The sequence below is a fragment of the Hemicordylus capensis genome, chromosome 1, assembly GCF_027244095.1.
Source record: "Hemicordylus capensis ecotype Gifberg chromosome 1, rHemCap1.1.pri, whole genome shotgun sequence".
NCBI classification, from domain to species: Eukaryota; Metazoa; Chordata; class Lepidosauria; order Squamata; family Cordylidae; genus Hemicordylus; species Hemicordylus capensis.
In genome coordinates, this window is record NC_069657.1 from 356324301 (window position 1) to 356340166 (window position 15866).

The following is a 15866-nucleotide window of genomic DNA, read 5'->3' on the forward strand; positions in this document are numbered from 1 at the left end:
TTTCTAAAATCCAAACATGTAAGTGACACATATGCAGCTTTTCTCATACAAAATCAAAAATATCTTATGGCACCTTGAAAACTAACACATTTATTGAGCATAAGCTGTTGAAGACTACTGTCTACTTCATTAGATTCCACTTGATTCAGCAAATGTTGTGACCTGCTGGTTGCTGACTGTGCAATCCCAGGCAGGTAGCAAAAGTACTGAGTACTGAGCTACAGGCAGCTTAGTGATGCAGAGGTTGTTCAGTCTTGCTCTATAACGTATATTTAAGAGAAGTAATGAATTACTTGGTAAGGTTAAGCACTGTGGAAAAACAAAGTGAGTTCTATGCTACTACAGCAGGCCAACATTTATTACAATATTATCTCTGCAGAACTAAAATGTCGTTACTGTGGATATATGTTTCAGAAACGGATCAGCATGTTTTCATGCTTCTACTGATCTGGAGCGAGATCCATCGATGCCCATAAGAATGGGTTCTGCGCCTGTGCAGGAGTCACGCGGTAGCCATGCCTGAGCTTGTTGAAGCGCCTAGGCCACGCCACCACGCTGAAGCGTTCTATATAAGGTGTGCCCTTGGCGCGAAGTTCCTCAGTTCTTTTCCGACCACCTTTGCGTTTGGACCTCGGTCTGCCGCCTCAGTTGTTGGAAAGTTCCTCTCTTCTTAGAAGAGTTCATCCTCAATTTAACTGATCTTCCGGATTTAGACTACGGACTGGAAAGCGACTTTGTTGGGTTTTTGAACTTGGAACGGCTCTCGGTACTCTCTGGCTATTGACACGGACTGACTATCGACGATCCCTGGACTTCGACCTGGAACGGTCTTGACTACTGAGATCAGATATGGCTGAGGAGAAAAAATCTTTTAAGTGGTGTGAAAGCTTCAAGGCGAAACTCCCCTCAAAAGACCTTCATGACCTTTGTCTGTTATGCCTCGGTGAAGAGCACAATGTCTCCTCTTGTAAAATTTGCCTATCTTTCTCGAAACAGACGAGAAAAAACCGGGCTCGCTTTTGGGCGGCTATCTCTGACGATGTCTTGAGCCCTTTGACTCCGGGTACACCCCATCCTTCAACGTCGGCTTCATTTTCTAGAATGCCGCCGAGATCGGAATCAGCTCCTCCATTGATGTCGAGCCGCCACCACCAGAAGTCGTCTTCTCATACCGCGAGAAGCGAATCTTCGAGGTCTCCGTCGACATCGAAAAAACATTCGACGTCGAAAAAAATCTCCCTTGTCGACACATAGGTCAAAACTGTCAGCTTCGATGTCGAAGCCATCGAAGTCAACATCGACGCCTGGAAGTTCGCCGTCGTCTTCCCCGTCGAAGTCTACCCATCGCTCGAGAGAGAGGGCTCGATCTCCCTCGGAATGACAGGATGTGGATCTAACTTCATCTCCACCTCGCAAATGCCGTAGATCCCCAGGCTTAACTTCAAGTCGTACTCCATCACCACCCAAGGGACAATCTTTGATGTTGACGGCTCCATCAATGTCGACAGCTCCGGAACATATAGCTACCTTGACGTTGACAGTTCTTGTTATGGAGCCCTGTCCACCAGCGTCGACACCGATCTCAATGCCAATAGTTCGGTGTCTCTCTCCAGCGCCGACTCCGCTAACTTCAGCTTCCCCTTCGACACCGGCTGCTGGACTTGTTACCTCGGTGCTGCATACTCCAGTCCTTGCCTCACAGGTGACACCTCGGTATACAGCTCCTACCTTCGAAATCATCAACGTCAATGCCGAAGATACTCTGCCATCAGCCACTCGCTCACTCCTTTCGCTATTGGACTTGACATCGAGTACACATTCCACCTCCACTTTCGGAGGTTTCTTGCCTTCAGACTCAGAAGCATCTCGGTCTGTGCTTCCTGCCTCCACAGCGCAGTCTTCTTTACCTGCGTCCGCTAGCCAAATTCAGTCTCCACTGTCTTGGCATACCTGTGGCTACGTCCATGCTCCCATGGGCACTACATCACCTGGAGAGCCATATGCCTCTGACGACAATAGAGCTCCCTCTTCGACAAGAGTTTTGCAACCTATGAGACCCTCTTTCGATACCACAGCTACTCAGACATGCTATCCAGAAATGGCTCACCATGCCTCCCAAACATCATTAATAATTACTCGTTCTACTCAAACAGATGCTCTCCTGCAGGCATCTATAAGCACTGAAGGAACACAAACCACTGTACCAACAAATGGAGACAGACCACCACCTTGCTCCCCTTCTGAGCACTATGGATCATCTGACTTTGAATCGGATTCCGAAGAGGACAGTAATATTGTGGACCCACCAGTGGATGTAGCTCCCCCCACGTATGTGTCTCCAAATGATGAGCTTAAGGCATACCATAAGCACATTCGTATCATGGCTGATGCCCTGGGACTAGACATCCACTCACATCTAGTGACAATAGATGATCCAGTTTATAATTTTATGCTCCAATCTCAATGTACATCTCCTGTGGCATTGCCTATGCTGCCAGCGATCACGAGAGCCGCTAAATGTGCCTGGGAGGTACTTCACACCTCCACACCAACTTCAAAGAAACTTGAGAGCCTTTACCGGGTACAAGATAAGGACAATGAATACTTGTTAAAGCACCCGGCACCCAATTCTTTGGTTATCGACTGCGCCTCTTCTTCAAAGACAGGGAGACGCCACACGGTACCTCCTGACAAAGACGGCAGGAAGTTGGACCTTCTAGGGAGGAAAGTTTATTCAACTTCTTGTCTCTCCATAAAGGTGGCTAACTATGCGGCCTGTACGGCTAAATACACCCATGGCCTCTGGGAGCTCCTAGAAAAGGACCTGGAGGTATTGTCCATTCATGAATTCCGAACCAAATTCTGTCAGACCTTAGAAAGTTCTGGGGATTTTAACTCGCCGCCAGCTTAGCATTGCCAAGCACCTGGCAGAAAGTGAGTCCAGGGCTATGACAGCAGCTATCACTCTACGCAGACATGCTTGGTTGAGGTCCACTAACCTCCAAATGGATATGAAAGAAAAAATTGAAGGCCTTCCTTTTGATGGTTTGGGTCTCTTTAGTGACACCACGGATGCCACCATGGAACAGTTAAAGAAATCAAAGTTTACAGCTAAGACTTTCACCACTGCCCCTCCGTCTTCTGGACAAGCATCCAAATTCCGGCCCAGTTATGGAAAATATCGACCTCCGTATCGAAGCCAAGATTGCCGGGACTTCAGGAAACCTTATGCCTCTTACTAAAAGCGTACCTACCAGCAGAGACAAAAAACATCTCAGGCCCAGCGTTCAAAGACGCAGGACACCCAGAAGCATCTTTGAAGTCTGGGATCGCCCACTGACACCTCCTCTCTCCCCTTTCCCGCCAGCGAGGGTTTTGTCATCAACCTCTACGGATCTTCCGACCATTCCGTTACAGCCTTCCATCAGGCTGGCCAGCCATGCCCCGGCATGGCACCATATAACATCAGACAGATGGGTCCTGAAAATTGTGAGCTCAGGCTATGCACTCGAATTCAAGACCACACCTCGATTCACAGGGTTGAGACTCACTCCTTCTTCGGATCTTCTACGGGAAGAGGTGAAGGAACTTCTAGAGAAGGGGGCTATAGCCCTTGTGTTGTGGGCAAACAGGCAAGACAGATTCTACTCCCGTTATTTCCAAATTCCCAAACGGGATGGGGGCATCCGGCCCATCATGGATCTCCGTCGCCTGAACAAATTCATTTGCATCAGGAAATTCCGCATGATGGCGTTGCAGCACAAGGTTGGGGTGCTCACTGCAAGAGCCACAAGATCCAGGGCAGATGGTTCCCTCAACGAGCCCAACTGCACATAAATTTCTTAGAACTACTGGCTGACTTTCCAGCGCTACAAGCTTTTCTACCAATCTTACGAGGCCAGGTTTTTCAAGTCCAATTCGACAACACAGCTGCGCAGGCCTACATCAACTGACAGGGCGGGACAGTGTCGCAGAGCTTGTGCGCCCTCAGTGTCCAACTATGGCACTGGTGCATCCAAAACCATATTTGCCCAATAGCAGTACACATCAAAGGCCTGGAGAACACGTTAGCAGATGACCTCAGTCGAATCCTCTTGAGGGATCGACAACACGAGTGGGAGCTGCAATCGGAGGTCCTGACCCCACTTTTCAACCGGTGGATGTTCCCCTCCATAGATCTCTTTGCTTGCTCCACGAATGCGAAATGTTCCCATTACTGTTCGAGAGCGGGCCATGATGCTTACTCTCTGGGAGATGCTTTTCAACTGGAATGGTCCAGAGAAACCCCATACATGTTTCCCCCGCTCCCACTGATAACCAGGGTGGTGGCGCGCCTTCTGTCACAACCAACCAGCGGGATCTTAGTTACCCCATGGTGGCCAAGACAAGCCTGGTTTCCACAGCTACGCAGACTATCCAATAACTGTTACCATCACCTGCCTCAACAACTAGATCTCCTGACACAGGACGGAGGCCAGATCCTTCACCCAGACGTACGCACTCTACGTCTGACTGCCTGGCGGATAGTCTGCTGAACCGCATTTTGCTCAACCAACGAAAGGCATCCACGCGTAAAAATTATCAGAGCAAGTGGCACCGTTTTAAAATATATGCAAGGTCAAAGGGTGTTCTACCCAAACAGGCTTCAGTCCGAGAGATCTTGCGTTACCTAACAACTCTGAAGTCACAAGGTCTTGCCAATGTCTCCCTAAAAGTTCATCTGGCTGCCCGATCAGCACAACACCCAGGCAGTGACGGGAAAACTTTGTTCTCCCATCCATTGAGTAAGGCCTTTTTAAAGGGACTTTCACATGTGTACTCGCCAATTAGGCCTCCAGTGGAACCTTAGAGCCTGTCTCTGGTTCTTTCTTCCCTTACCCAGCCTCCCTTCGAGCCCATGGCCACATCTTCGTTAAAACTAGTCTCCTGGAAGACTGCTTTCTTGATAGCCATTACTACGGCTAGACGTGTCAGTGAGCTCACAGCTCTCAGGGTTGACTCACCTTACACTATCTTTTACCCTGACAAGGTCCGGATGCGCCTGGACCCTTCTTTTTTGCCTAAGGTGGTGTCCTCCTTCCACCTCAACCAAGATATTATACTCCCTATGTTTTTCAGACATCCTTCGACTGCCTTGGAGAGGTCATTACACGCCATGGATGTACAGTGTGCTCTGTTATTCTGTATGTCCCAAACAAAGGATTTTAGGACTTCCAGTCGCCTCTTCATATCTTACAAGGGCCCCTGCAAAGGGACTCCAGTCTCCACACAGTGATTGTCAAGATGGTTAGTGGAGCTGATATTGATCACATACAAACTGCATAACAAAACACCTCCTGAAGCTATAAGGGCCCATTCTGCTAGGTCCCACGCTTCGTCAGCTGCACACCTAGCAGGGGTGACTTTCGTGGACATCTGCAAAGCAGCCACATGGTCCTCTGAGTCCCCTTTTATTAAGCACTATGCCATAGATGTGCGTTCTGCAGTAGAGGCTACATTCGGGAGAAGCATGTTTAAAAGGGTGTCACAATAGCTACTACTGCTCCCCTGCTCCTGATGGAGCTTGCTAAACACCCATTCTTATGGGCATCGATGGATCTCACTCCAGATAAGCAGGTTGCTTACCTGTAACTGATGATCTGGTAGAGATAAGTTGATATCCATAAGACCCTCCCGTCCTCCCCTCTGCAGTAGTGCTGACTCTATGTGCATTCAGGTGTGCAGCCCATTACATTGACTTTTTAGTATTTACCTTGGATGAGCTTACCTTATTCACCTGAATGGTCGTCCTCCAAGGCAGTCGTCCAAGAACTGAGGGACTTCGCACCAAGGGCACGCCTTATATAGAACACTTCAGCATGGGGTCGTGGCCTAAGCGCTTCGACAAGCTCAGGCATGGCTACCGCGTGACTCCTGCGCAGGCGCAGAACCCATTCTTATGGATATCGACGGATCTCTACCAGATCATCAGTTACAGGTAAGCAACCTGCTTTTTTCTTAAACTCAGCTTGTTAAAAATGTTTCTCCTCAGGCAGATTTGTTGCAACATAATGAGCTGGGTCTCATGATCAGTGAGACCCAGTTTGTGAAGCTCAGCAGGAACAGCGGGCTAAGCCCGCTCTCCCAGACGATCAGGGCGGGAGCCCTGGGCAGCTGGATCGGCCGCCCACACGATTGCTGGCTCCATGACGGAGCCAGTGGAGGCTGAGTAGTTCGGGGGCTGCGCGGCCCCCAGAAGCACCAGTATGCCCTGCATGAGTGCGCAGGGCATACTGGGGAGACCCCCGAGCCGGGATGCTGCTTTTCAGCCTTCCTCCGGAGGTCTACTCGTGAGTTGCCGTGGTGCAGCGGCTATTCATGATTTAAAAAACTGGGTTTGCGGAGTGCTCGGTTTAAGGGGTGGGCTACTTGAGCGGTTTACCCGCTCAAGAACTTCCGGGCTTGCAGCTGAGCCCGGTGGTTCTCACGATTGTAGAAAATCGGGCTAGCGGAGGCTAGCCCGATTTTCTACAATTGTGTGAATAGCCCCATTAAGTAATAACACCAATAATAGGTGATGAGAAAACAAGGGGTTTATATGAACATGGATGTCGTGAACTGAGGAGCAAGCAACTCCTTCTATCTTATGCTTGTTGTAGTCTCATCAGCAGAGCATCAGTTTACAACTGCATAAAAAATGATGGGTAACAATATATTGAGGAGTTTTCTTTATTTTGATGTTTGCAGTCCAGATTTTAATAGAGTTTTGAGCTCGTGCTTAAATAGAGGATTCAATCGATTATTGGATAACATGGCAGAATTCTTCAGACCTACTGAACAGGACATGTGCCATAATAGCTCCATGAACAGGTGAACATATTTCATTTATTTTAAATTCACTTTTCTAAGAACTTTACAACAAAATACTAAATGTGTGTGTTTGGAATAAATAAGGCCTTCTGTTTCAATTGTCCTTTCTCCCCTGTGTGTGTTACTCTTACACATGGGAGTATTGCAGCTTAAGTGCAGTCGCATAGGATCATCAGGGGGTTTATCAGTATGCTGATGACACCCAGATCTATTTCCCCATGTCAACTTCAGCAGGAGATGGCATAACCTCCCTAAATGCCTGCCTGGAAGCAGTAATGGGCTGGATGAGGGAGAATAAACTGAAACTGAATCCAGTTAAGATGGAGGTAATTGTGCGGAACTCCAGAGACTATTTTGATCTGCCTGTTCTAGATGGGGTCACACTTCCCCAAAACGAACAGGTACGCAGTCTGGGATTATTTCTGGATCCACACCTCTCTCTGGTATCTCAGCTTGAGGCAGGTCTTTCTATCAGCCTCGGCTGATACGCCAGCTGCACCTGTTTAAGATGAATGACCTCAAAACAGTGGTACATATGCTGGAAACCTACAAACTTGACTTCTGCAGTGCACTCTATGTGGAGCTGCCTTTGTACGTAGCCCGGAAACTCCAGTTGGTACAGAATGCAGCAGCCAGGTTGGTCTCTGGGTCATCTCGGAGAGACCATATCACTCCTTTGCTGATAGAACTACACTGGCTGCCAATGGGTTTCTGGGCAAAATACTAAGTGCTGGTTATAACCTATAAAGCCCTAAACAGCTCAGGCCCTGGGTATTTAAGTGAGATGGGGCTTCATTATGAGCCCCACAGCTCATTGAGGTCATCTGGAGAGGTCCATCTCCAGTTGCCGCCAGCTTGGCTGGTGGCCACATGGGGACAGGCCTTGTTGTTTGCTGCCCCAAGACTGTGGAATGAGCTTTTATTTCTAGATTGTTTAAATTAAGATTTTTGTGTATGTTTTTAACTTGTTTTGTTATTGTTAACTGCCCAGAGATGAAAGTTTGGGGCGGTGTACAAATTAATAAATAACCTTATTAAAGGAAAGAAAAAGTGTTACTAGTTTTGGTGGTGAAAGTAAAGCATAGGTTGAGATTTTACTTCTGTAGAAGAGGAGGATTCTGTATATTGCAGAAATAGCTAGCAAGACTGATATTTATCCTGTGTGGTCACATTATCATTTGCTTGTTCTTTCTAGTCTTTCTAGCGTGAGTCTTCCTTTAGCAAAGATAATTCCAATAATAAATGGGCAGATCCATTCAATCTGCAGTGAAACACCTAGTCATTTTGTTCAGGTAAGAGCCTTTTTTAATCTTTTCCCTCTCCTCCTTATTTAAAACAGAAAGAAAAAAAGGTCTTTTCTGAAAAAACTTTTTTAAAAGAAATTTTTTTTAAAAAAAATTTTCAGCCTTTCTAATTTAATATAGCCTTCAAGAAATCTTAAACAGAATTAAAGCAGTAGACGTAGAATAAAATTTTATTTAGCCTTCAAGGAGTCTTAAACAGAATTAAAACAGTAGAAATAGAATAAAACAAAATTTCACATCTAAAATCAAGATCTTCATTGTTTGTGGAGCACTCTGTCAACCTGTGCTGCACAGTTTTGTTTTTAATTTTATGCCATTTTTAACAGTGTAAACAGAAGCAGCTAACATCAATCTCCATAAAACAAACTAAAATAAAGCACAAAAAAAGAGATATCACAGCAGCTGCAATCCAAATAAATGTTGCATTGTACATCCCAAGACTAACCAGTTGGCAGAAAAAATATATATAGCAGATAACAGTTGCATTCCTGAGCTTTCTTAAAAAGCCAGGTGTTTGCCTGGCACCTGAAAGTGCACTGTGTGGGGGCCAATTATTATAATTACTAAGCATAAAACATTGTGTCAGACACTGTACAAAAAGTGTTGGTGTGGACATGCTGCTGCCAGTATGTCTTACAATCTAAAAAGCTCTATTTTAAAAACTCTGCAAATGTCTGCACTGCATGAAGACAGGACGTGAGACTTATTCAAAGTGATAGAAAACACAAGAACAGTTGGTCTTGCTTAGAAAGGCTTAACAAGCAATGCATCCCCAACCCATTACATTTAGGCATCTGTCCTAATAGTAAATCTTGTAGATTATCAGAAAGATGGCAGGGCGCAGGGGCTCTTCGCTTTTGATAATTTTGGATCTCTCAGCTGAGTTTGTTACACTGAACCAGTGAGCTCTGTTAACCTGCAGGTGATCCCATTCTCTTCTGCAAGTGGTTTACATATAATTTGTTCTATTCACAGTACAAATAATGGGAACATAGAACAATACAAAACTACAAAAACAGCTTTAAAAACCAAAAAGCTAGTTCACAAATACCTGGTAGAATAAAAATGTATTAATTTATCTATGAAATAAATAAAGACAAGAAATGATCAAAAATGATCCTCCTGAGGGGGCACATTCAAAGCCTAAACCAAACAAGGTCTTGCTTCTAACAGAGCCTAACTTCAATTGGTCTTCCAGGATGACAGCACCCAGACCAAGGCCTCATTGGTAGATCTGGAAGACATCTGAAAGGATGTGCCTGCAGTAGTCGGGGCTTAACCATGTAGAGCTTTAAACTAGCACTTCAACTCTGGCCCAGAAACAATGGTAGCCAATGCAGACATGTTAGAGCAGATGTATAATGTTCCCACAAGCCGACACTTGTTCAGCATTTTGTAGCAGATGAAATTCCATATGATGTTTCACGGGGTTCTATTTTATTACTGATGCTGTTTAATATATACATAAAGCCTCTGGGAGAAATCATAAAATAACCTTTGGATTGTTGGTTGTCACTGGTTGTCACTGATTATGCCAATGGCATCTAGTTTTCCATTTTGATATGTGTGTGCCCAGAAGCAGCTGTTTAAACTAGTCCTTGAAGGCAGTGGATGAGGTTCAGCAGGTTGAAATGGAATCCAAGAATGGTAATTCCAGTGCAATAGAGAGGGTAGTATTTTTCCTGAATGATTTGGAACCTAGTAGTACTCCTGGATAGACAGATGTCAGTGGCTGCCGGGAATACCTTTTATCGGCTTCAACTGCTGCATAGGCAACACACCCTTTCTTCCAAAAATATTTCAGTATCGACTACATCAATGTACTCTTCGTGAAAATCTCCTTGAAGACAACTTGGAAGTTACATCTAGTGCAGAACAGTGCTACTTGCCTCTTGATAGATAGTGGGAAGTAAGAGCATAGTCAACCTGTTTTGCAGCAGCTGCACTAGTTACCAGTTACCGTCAGGAGCCAATTCAAGCTCAGAAGATAACTTGTAAGCAGTGCAACTAATAATTTAATACTGATTCTAACTTTAGAAAACGGGCAACCTACATACCTCAGAAACCACTTTTTCCTGTACAAGCCCAGCTGCTGCTTACAATGAGTAGAGTAGGGTGTGCTTTGTGCACCCACACACCCAATGGAGTAAGGAGCAGAATTTCTACTGCAGTTGCTCTGAACTTCTATAATTATAACCTCTCTAAGGTGATCTGCACACTTGCTCTGTTCTGCTGTTTTGTCTTTTTTTAAGATGCAAGATGTACCTCATCTGAATGGCCTACTGATGTTTAGTGGGTATTGTTCTACTGACTGGATAGTATTGATTGACTTGCTGGTTTTGTTGTGTGGTGTTCTTGGAAGGGCAGCATATAAAATGTTTTTAAATAAATTTCCAAAGAGGCAAAATCCACTCCTCCTTTAACCAATTTTAGATTTATAAACTGCCTGCTATAAAACTGGTAACTGCTGTGTTAAAAGAATCAGTGGTTGAGCTTTGGTTGATTTGCCCTTAGATGGGGAGGGAGCAGGAAGGAGCTTCCCCCATCCCAGGAGATTGTTCTCAAATTATGTCCATCTTGTTCTAACCACTTGCACTGTCATAATTTGCATCCAGTGTGGGTGTAACATATAGAAGCTCTCCACACCACCAGCAGTGTGGAGAGCCTTACTGGCCTCTGCGGGGAGAGCAAGCTTAACAGGGAGCTGTCCCTGGGCAGCGGAATCGGCCACCCACACGATTACCGGCTCTGTTATGGAGCTGGTAGGGGAGGCAGATTGGGGGCCACCTGGCCCCCAGAAGTCTCAAGATGCCCTGCACGAGGCTGCTTGTAGCCTCCTGGCCGGGGGTCTACTCATGTGTCACCGCAGTGCAGTAAAATGGGATTAGCGGAGCACTCACTCCACTAACTTCTTCAGTGGTGGGGGGGAGGAACTTAAGCGGGCTAACCACGGGGGGCCGCACGGCTCATGGCAGTTCCTGCAGGAAAGTGGGCTGGGCTTCCTTAGCCCGCTTTCCTGCAGTCATGAGAATAGCCTTGTTCTGTGATGACATACTGGTGCAGCAAATGATAAATGCTATCCTAAGTACATTTGCTTTGCTGATTCTGTAAGTTCAATTGTAGTTTTGTGTTTCTTTTTAAATGCTGTTGTCCAAAGAAGTGGGGTATTACCAATTAGGAGAGGAGATCTGGTCTTGTGGCAGCAAGCATGACTTGTCCCCATAGCTAAGCAGGGTCCGCCCTGGTTGCATATGAATGGGAGACTTGATGTGTGAGCACTGCAAGATATTCCCCTCAGGGGATGAAGCCGCTCTGTGAAGAGCAGAAGGTTTCAGGTTCCCTCCCTGGCTTATCCAAGATAGGGCTTAGAGAGATTCCTGCCTGCAACCTTGGAGAAGCTGCTGCCAGTCTGAAGCCAATACTGAGACAGATAGACCAATGGTCTGACTCAGTATATGGCAGTTTCCTATGTTCCTAATTACTTCAATATTCTCTTTTCAGGACCTGTTAATGATGGAACAAGTGAAAGACTTTGCTGCTAATGTGTATGAAGCTTTCAGTACCTCTCAACAACTAGAAAAATGAACTGCACAAAGTGTATATACAATGCATATGTAGTGTCCAGTCCCTATGAATACTTAATTTATTAAAGGATATAATTAATGTCAGAATGAATTAGGATTATTAGTCCTGCATAAACTATGGATGTAATGAAATTCAATTTCTAGTTTTTATATTGGGAGAGAAATTATAAAATCTGATTTAAAGTAAACTTTAGTGGAAAAAATCACTGTGCTATAGTACTTTATACAGAGGCAGTCTGAGTTATGAATAATTTGTTTACAAAAAGAGTGCCAACAGCACCCTGTCAGCAGTAAGTTCTAGAAAATATGTCTGATTTTAAGTGTGCTGGCTGCGACACAAATAAGACAAAAAGGTCAGGCTTCTCTCTTTCAGGAGACTCGAGGAAGGATCTTGCCCACCCCACCTGCAGTTGTGCCTCATTCAGGAACAGTTACTGGCTATGGGATGAGTTTTCATTCATGGATTAGTTCTAGCAGAGGCAAGGTATGAGGATGAAGGAACAAATAACATCTCTAGTGCCTAACCTGTGCACTTATGTGCCTTTAGAAGAGGTGCTGAGTGTTGGGAGTGGCTTCTAGGACTCAGTAAAGCTTCCCTTGGCATCAGTCACCTGTTAGGCAAGCAGAACGTGGCCTGTTTCTCACCCATGATGCTTCAGTCAAAAAGCTCTTCACAAAACTTGGTATTACAGGAGGCTGGATGGCTTTCCCCCTTCCTGATTGGTCTAAGAAGGTGAGCAGTAGTAGTGGAGAGTGTGGCCTTCTATACCTCAGGTATTCTAGATTCAGGCTACTGGTACTAAATATTCTATGTGAGGGTAAGCTAAACTCCTAGCAATGCAATGTTAAGTACTGACTTTACTGTTTCAGGTGGGAATAGGTTGATTTAAGAAAATATTGTGTATGCTGTTTGTAAAGTTACTGCTGTACACATTCATTTCTAAATGGTTAATTTGTATTAATGGAAGCCCTGTAAAATATCTGTATCACAGTAAAAAAAAAAGTATTTTAACAAAGATTGTGTGAGAACAGAACATCCTAAAGGATATCCCTGTAAGTATGCAGTCATAAAAGATTCAACAACAACAAAATATATTCTTAATCTTGTTGCTAAGCCTACACTATGTAGGTTGTAGCAAAAGGTAGTTAGACTTTCCTCTATTCATCAGAGATTCCAAAGCTGATTATTACTAGCCCTCCAACAGCTGGTATAGACAAACCACCATTTGAGGAAGTGGTCTGTGTAGATTGAAAAATACTGTTAATATTTGATCAAATTACTTAAAAACATTAGTAGCCATCATATTAACTCTCATCCAGAATCATTTTACTCATGAGTAGAATTTACTCCCAAGTAGTCCTATTGGTTACAATGGATTCCCCCCATTTTTCAGATTACAGAACCTATAGTTTATATTTTGCTGCAAGAGTGTGCAGTGGTGACCCTTGAACCTCAGACCCAACACCAGTGAAGATCCAAACTTCAGCTTCTCTGTTCTCAGCATTTCAGCTTTTTAAAAAAGCCACTGTGACCACTGTTCCATCCAAGGTATGTGCATGCTCACAAGTTTTTGGATGTCCATTCAGTTCTATTTAGATCCCGCTCAGGTTGAATCAGGAAGGCCCCATTCTGAATGCAGATGTGTGCATACTGCCCTGATACTGCCGCTCAGAACAAAACTCATTCTGGACAGAGATGAAAAAAATTAAAGGGACCACTGGCTGTGACTGTTCTAAAGGTAATTATCACAAGTCTGGAAACTGGTCAAATACATTCTACAAGTTAGTCTCCCACAGCTGTCACATTTTTTTCCCCCTAGGCAGCTGTCTTTGAGCATACACTTCCTGGACACATACCAAACCAATGTCTTCTGCCTATCCAAACAAAGATGGCAGTGGTTCCCTTTGTAAAATGTGGTTGTATACTGAGAGTACATCTGACTTGTCTCATAGTACCTACACCTGTCTTGCTCAGAACAGCCTCTGCCAGCTCTACACTGGGGGAAAAGGCATCCCCTACTAAAATTCTGAGGGCAAGTTCAGATGAACACAACCCTAAACACACATCATGGCTGCAGGACATCACCAGTGGCTATGCTCTCACATTCTTGGTACATCCTTTAATTGCATGAGAGGTATGTTCATCTAAATTGTTTCTCTACGTGTGCTCCAATAGGGTTTTAGAATGTTTGTAGAGGAGCAATCCAGCTGGCACCAGCCATCTCATCATTTACCTCAAATGCCTTTATTTTACTCACACGTTCCTTCAAAGACCTCCCACTACCTCTGCCACTCACTGTCTCAACTTTGTCCAATGAACTTCCATGACCAGCTGACTTTCAATGTTTCCTGAACCTAGCTCCTCATATCCTAGGGCCATCTCAGGTGTGAGAAGCCCTGCCTTGCCACCACTATTGCTCATCTTCCTCTCAAGGCTTGGCCAGCGCCAATCACCATGGCCAGGCTTCATATGTTCCAGGGTAGGCTCAAGCAGCATATCAGCACCCCACACCATCTGACATTCTAGATGTTGCTTCCTCCTTTCTGGGTGTGTCAGGCAGAGACCACCACGTGAGGTACTGCTGATGTCTGATAGTTTCACATTCTACTCCTGTATGTTCACATGAGGTCTGCATTGGGTTAGTGATGGACTAATTGTAGTGGTGTAAACCAACCTCTGCCATTCCTGCCTGTCATGCGAAACATGATCTCAGCATCTGAACTGACAGGTGAGTGAGATTCAGTGCCATACATCTACTTGCCCTCTCCACCTCAAACCAAGCTCCAACCCAGCTTTTGGGGCAGCTGTATCCTACCAGATGCATAATGTAGTTGGCTGAGCTACTGCTGCCAGGCTTTGTTTTCCTCCCAATTGACTTAACAGGGGAATGGGATAGAAACTATTGCACCATAGGGAGTCCATTTTGGAGTTGTTTTCTACCATGTGTCATTTTTATTAACAACATAAATATAACTGGTGAGGGGGCCATACGTGGATATATTGTGCAGCAAAGTGCTGGTAAGAATATGACAATACACGAAGCTGCCATATACCGAGTCAGACCATTGGTCTATTTAGCTCAGTATTGTCTACATTGACTGACAGCAGCTTCTCCAAGGTTTCAGGCAGGAATCTTTCTCATTCCTATCTTGGAGATGCCAGAGAGGGAACTTGAAACCTAGATGCTCTTCCCAGAGTGGCTCCATCCCCTAAGGGGAATATCTTACAGCAGGCCTGCTCAACTTTGGCCCTCCTGCAGATGTTGGACTACAACTCCCATAATCCCTGGTTATTGGCTACTGTGGCTAATTATGCGAGTTGTAGTCCAGAAACAGCTAAGCAGGCCTGTCTTACAGTGTTCTCACATGTAGTCTCCCATTCAAATGCAACCATGGTAGACTCTGCTTCACTAAGGGGACAAGTCTGGCTTGCTACCACAAGACCAGCTCTCCATAGCTGAAAAGTGCAGGGGTTTGCCTGTTTACACATATTTATGCAGATGAAGATGATGAATAGAAACCTACCCCAAAATCCCAATGGGGGTTAAACAAAGTCACAAACTAAATAAGCCAGAAAGGTAATAATCTATTACTAGCCAACCAGCAGAGAGCATCTGCACGCTCTTTGGGGCTGGCTGTTCCCCCCTGCCCCCCCTCTTGCCCCCCCCAACTCCAGGCCAGGCTGTCCCGCTACCTTTGCCAGCCGAGGCCGCCGCCTCTGTTTTGTGGCCCGCTGCCGCCACCATTTTCTCTTGCCCGCAACTCTTGCCCAAGGCCGGGAACTCTCACAATGTGTCGCAAGAGTTCCGCCGCCAAATCCAGGACACATATGCTGGCTAAGAGAATTGAATATATAGATCTGTTTCCAAAAGAATGGGAAATGTCATAATCCATAAAGATAATCCAGTGGCAGTTAAACTTATCACCAAGGCACCTGTGGTCAGGAGGGCAGTAGCCAGCAAATACATTGGTTTCACAAACATCTGAAGAGAAAACTCAAGGGGGCTAAACCCTACCCCCCCCCCACAGACACACCCCTGCCCCCCCTCAATAGAGCAGAGTGTTAACTTCCCTTTGAGTCCATTAAGAGGCAACAAGGTGAACAAAGCTAACAAATTTTTGGTTCAAA

The 15866-nt window shown here is 45.3% G+C and overlaps 1 protein-coding gene across 1 annotated transcript in view; it reads left to right on the top strand.

The window, feature by feature from the left end:
- PEX3 (peroxisomal biogenesis factor 3) overlaps positions 1-12753 on the top strand; it is a 31945-nt gene extending 19192 nt beyond the window's left edge. The window contains exons 10-12 of the mRNA XM_053290390.1: positions 6727-6849; positions 8045-8141; positions 11655-12753. Coding sequence (XP_053146365.1) covers positions 6727-6849; positions 8045-8141; positions 11655-11738 — 304 coding nt within the window. The 3' untranslated portion in view covers positions 11739-12753. The remainder of the gene's footprint in view (positions 1-6726; positions 6850-8044; positions 8142-11654) is intronic.
- The last annotated feature ends 3113 nt before the right edge of the window (positions 12754-15866 follow it).